Source organism: Silurus aristotelis (genome assembly GCF_946808225.1).
Source record: "Silurus aristotelis genome assembly, chromosome: 20".
Classification (NCBI taxonomy): domain Eukaryota; kingdom Metazoa; phylum Chordata; class Actinopteri; order Siluriformes; family Siluridae; genus Silurus; species Silurus aristotelis.
The window spans coordinates 4072587-4077586 of record NC_139593.1 but is presented as its reverse complement, the minus strand read 5'-3'; the positions used below and the strand labels follow the sequence as shown (position 1 = coordinate 4077586).

Below are 5000 nucleotides of genomic sequence, written 5' to 3'. Positions count from 1 at the left end.
CACTGTATAAAGAGAACACTGTATAAAGAGAACATTGTATGAAGAGAACACTGTGTGAAGAGAACACTGTGTGAAGAGAACACTGTGTAAAGAGAACACTGTGTAAAGAGAACACTGTATAAAGAGAACATTGTATGAAGAGAACACTGTGTGAAGAGAACACTGTGTGAAGAGAACACTGTGTGAAGAGAACACTGTGTGAAGAGAACACTTTGTGAAGAGAACACTGTGTGAAGAGAACACTGTGTAAAGAGAACACTGTATAAAGAGAACATTGTATGAAGAGAACACTTTGTGAAGAGAACACTGTGTGAAGAGAACACTGTATAAAGAGAACACTGTGTGAAGAGAACACTGTGTGAAGAGAACACTGTGTGAATAGAACATTGTATGAAGAGAACACTGTGTGAAGAGAACACTGTGTGAAGAGAACACTGTGTAAAGAGAACACTGTATAAAGAGAACACTGTGTGAAGAGAACATTGTATGAAGAGAACACTGTGTAAAGAGAACACTGTGTGAAGAGAACACTGTGTAAAGAGAACACTGTATAAAGAGAACACTGTGTGAAGAGAACACTGTGTAAAGAGAACACTGTGTAAAGAGAACACTGTATAAAGAGAACACTGTATAAAGAGAACATTGTATGAAGAGAACACTGTGTGAAGAGAACACTGTGTGAAGAGAACACTGTATAAAGAGAACATTGTATGAAGAGAACACTGTGTGAAGAGAACACTGTGTGAAGAGAACACTGTGTGAAGAGAACACTGTGTGAAGAGAACATTGTATGAAGAGAACACTGTGTAAAGAGAACACTGTGTGAAGAGAACACTGTGTAAAGAGAACACTGTATAAAGAGAACACTGTGTGAAGAGAACACTGTGTGAAGAGAACACTGTGTGAAGAGAACACTGTATAAAGAGAACATTGTATGAAGAGAACACTGTGTGAAGAGAACACTGTGTGAAGAGAACACTGTATAAAGAGAACACTGTATAAAGAGAACATTGTATGAAGAGAACACTGTGTGAAGAGAACACTGTGTGAAGAGAACACTGTGTAAAGAGAACACTGTGTAAAGAGAACACTGTATAAAGAGAACATTGTATGAAGAGAACACTGTGTGAAGAGAACACTGTGTGAAGAGAACACTGTATAAAGAGAACATTGTATGAAGAGAACACTGTGTGAAGAGAACACTGTGTGAAGAGAACACTGTGTGAAGAGAACACTGTGTGAAGAGAACATTGTATGAAGAGAACACTGTGTAAAGAGAACACTGTGTGAAGAGAACACTGTGTAAAGAGAACACTGTATAAAGAGAACACTGTGTGAAGAGAACACTGTGTGAAGAGAACACTGTGTGAAGAGAACACTGTATAAAGAGAACATTGTATGAAGAGAACACTGTGTGAAGAGAACACTGTGTGAAGAGAACACTGTATAAAGAGAACACTGTATAAAGAGAACATTGTATGAAGAGAACACTGTGTGAAGAGAACACTGTGTGAAGAGAACACTGTGTAAAGAGAACACTGTATAAAGAGAACATTGTATGAAGAGAACACTGTGTGAAGAGAACACTGTGTGAAGAGAACACTGTGTGAAGAGAACACTGTGTAAAGAGAACACTGTATAAAGAGAACATTGTATGAAGAGAACACTTTGTGAAGAGAACACTGTGTGAAGAGAACACTGTATAAAGAGAACACTGTGTGAAGAGAACACTGTGTGAAGAGAACACTGTGTGAATAGAACATTGTATGAAGAGAACACTGTGTGAAGAGAACACTGTGTGAAGAGAACACTGTGTAAAGAGAACACTGTATAAAGAGAACACTGTGTGAAGAGAACATTGTATGAAGAGAACACTGTGTAAAGAGAACACTGTGTGAAGAGAACACTGTGTAAAGAGAACACTGTATAAAGAGAACACTGTGTGAAGAGAACACTGTGTGAAGAGAACACTGTGTAAAGAGAACACTGTATAAAGAGAACACTGTATAAAGAGAACATTGTATGAAGAAAACACTGTGTAAAGAGAACACTGTATAAAGAGAACACTGTATAAAGAGAACATTGTATGAAGAGAACACTGTGTGAAGAGAACACTGTGTGAAGAGAACACTGTATAAAGAGAACACTGTATAAAGAGAACATTGTATGAAGAGAACACTGTGTGAAGAGAACACTGTGTGAAGAGAACACTGTGTGAAGAGAACATTGTATGAAGAGAACACTGTGTAAAGAGAACACTGTGTGAAGAGAACACTGTGTAAAGAGAACACTGTATAAAGAGAACACTGTGTGAAGAGAACACTGTGTGAAGAGAACACTGTGTAAAGAGAACACTGTGTAAAGAGAACACTGTATAAAGAGAACATTGTATGAAGAGAACACTGTGTGAAGAGAACATTGTATGAAGAGAACACTGTGTGAAGAGAACACTGTGTGAAGAGAACACTGTGTAAAGAGAACACTGTATAAAGAGAACACTGTGTGAAGAGAACACTGTGTGAAGAGAACACTGTGTAAAGAGAACACTGTGTGAAGAGAACACTGTGTAAAGAGAACACTGTATAAAGAGAACACTGTGTGAAGAGAACACTGTGTGAAGAGAACACTGTGTGAAGAGAACACTGTATAAAGAGAACATTGTATGAAGAGAACACTGTGTGAAGAGAACACTGTGTGAAGAGAACACTGTATAAAGAGAACACTGTATAAAGAGAACATTGTATGAAGAGAACACTGTGTGAAGAGAACACTGTGTGAAGAGAACACTGTGTAAAGAGAACACTGTATAAAGAGAACATTGTATGAAGAGAACACTGTGTGAAGAGAACACTGTGTGAAGAGAACACTGTATAAAGAGAACATTGTATGAAGAGAACACTGTGTGAAGAGAACACTGTGTGAAGAGAACACTGTGTGAAGAGAACACTGTGTGAAGAGAACATTGTATGAAGAGAACACTGTGTAAAGAGAACACTGTGTGAAGAGAACACTGTGTAAAGAGAACACTGTATAAAGAGAACACTGTGTGAAGAGAACACTGTGTGAAGAGAACACTGTGTGAAGAGAACACTGTATAAAGAGAACATTGTATGAAGAGAACACTGTGTGAAGAGAACACTGTGTGAAGAGAACACTGTATAAAGAGAACACTGTATAAAGAGAACATTGTATGAAGAGAACACTGTGTGAAGAGAACACTGTGTGAAGAGAACACTGTGTAAAGAGAACACTGTATAAAGAGAACATTGTATGAAGAGAACACTGTGTGAAGAGAACACTGTGTGAAGAGAACACTGTGTAAAGAGAACACTGTGTGAAGAGAACACTGTGTAAAGAGAACACTGTATAAAGAGAACATTGTATGAAGAGAACACTTTGTGAAGAGAACACTGTGTGAAGAGAACACTGTATAAAGAGAACACTGTGTGAAGAGAACACTGTGTGAAGAGAACACTGTGTGAATAGAACATTGTATGAAGAGAACACTGTGTGAAGAGAACACTGTGTGAAGAGAACACTGTGTAAAGAGAACACTGTATAAAGAGAACACTGTGTGAAGAGAACATTGTATGAAGAGAACACTGTGTAAAGAGAACACTGTGTGAAGAGAACACTGTGTAAAGAGAACACTGTATAAAGAGAACACTGTGTGAAGAGAACACTGTGTGAAGAGAACACTGTGTAAAGAGAACACTGTATAAAGAGAACACTGTATAAAGAGAACATTGTATGAAGAAAACACTGTGTAAAGAGAACACTGTATAAAGAGAACACTGTATAAAGAGAACATTGTATGAAGAGAACACTGTGTGAAGAGAACACTGTGTGAAGAGAACACTGTATAAAGAGAACACTGTATAAAGAGAACATTGTATGAAGAGAACACTGTGTGAAGAGAACACTGTGTGAAGAGAACACTGTGTGAAGAGAACACTGTGTGAAGAGAACATTGTATGAAGAGAACACTGTGTAAAGAGAACACTGTGTGAAGAGAACACTGTGTAAAGAGAACACTGTATAAAGAGAACACTGTGTGAAGAGAACACTGTGTGAAGAGAACACTGTGTAAAGAGAACACTGTGTAAAGAGAACACTGTATAAAGAGAACATTGTATGAAGAGAACACTGTGTGAAGAGAACATTGTATGAAGAGAACACTGTGTGAAGAGAACACTGTGTGAAGAGAACACTGTGTAAAGAGAACACTGTATAAAGAGAACACTGTGTGAAGAGAACACTGTGTGAAGAGAACACTGTGTAAAGAGAACACTGTATAAAGAGAACACTGTGTGAAGAGAACATTGTATGAAGAGAACACTGTGTGAAGAGAACACTGTGTAAAGAGAACACTGTATGAAGAGAACACTGTGTGAAGAGAACACTGTATGAAGAGAACACTGTGTAAAGAGAACACTGTGTGAAGAGAACACTGTGTGAAGAGAACACTGTGTAAAGAGAACACTGTATAAAGAGAACACTGTGTGAAGAGAACACTGTGTGAAGAGAACATTGTATGAAGAGAACACTGTGTGAAGAGAACACTGTGTGAAGAGAACACTGTGTAAAGAGAACACTGTATAAAGAGAACACTGTGTGAAGAGAACACTGTGTGAAGAGAACACTGTGTGAAGAGAACATTGTATGAAGAGAACACTGTGTGAAGAGAACATTGTGTGAAGAGAACACTGTGTGAAGAGAACACTGTGTGAAGAGAACACTGTATGAAGAGAACACTGGCTGTACCTCTGAATCCAGCGTCTCTAGTTCGCCCTCTGCTGGTGAAGAACGAAACTGTATCTTACTCCTTCTCACAGACTGCACCTGATCTTCAGGACTGGACGAGCTGAACAGTCTCACTCTCACTCTCTTCTGTAGCATGAAACACACAAGAACACTTTACTTACATGCTGTCTACATGTTCTGTAAAAAAGCCAACAGGAGAACCATCTCATGTTACTGTGAGAGTCACATCTCACCAC

General features: G+C 38.4%; 1 protein-coding gene across 5 annotated transcripts in view; it reads right to left on the bottom strand.

Annotated features, from left to right (window-relative positions):
• The window catches only part of cdc25d (cell division cycle 25 homolog d), an 11619-nt gene that overhangs the window by 2843 nt on the left and 3776 nt on the right, over positions 1–5000 (bottom strand). For all 5 annotated transcript variants that reach the window (XM_083522192.1, XM_083522194.1, XM_083522190.1 and 2 more), the window contains exon 7: positions 4765–4890. In XM_083522192.1, the coding sequence (XP_083378318.1) occupies positions 4765–4890 (126 nt within the window). The remainder of the gene's footprint in view (positions 1–4764; positions 4891–5000) is intronic.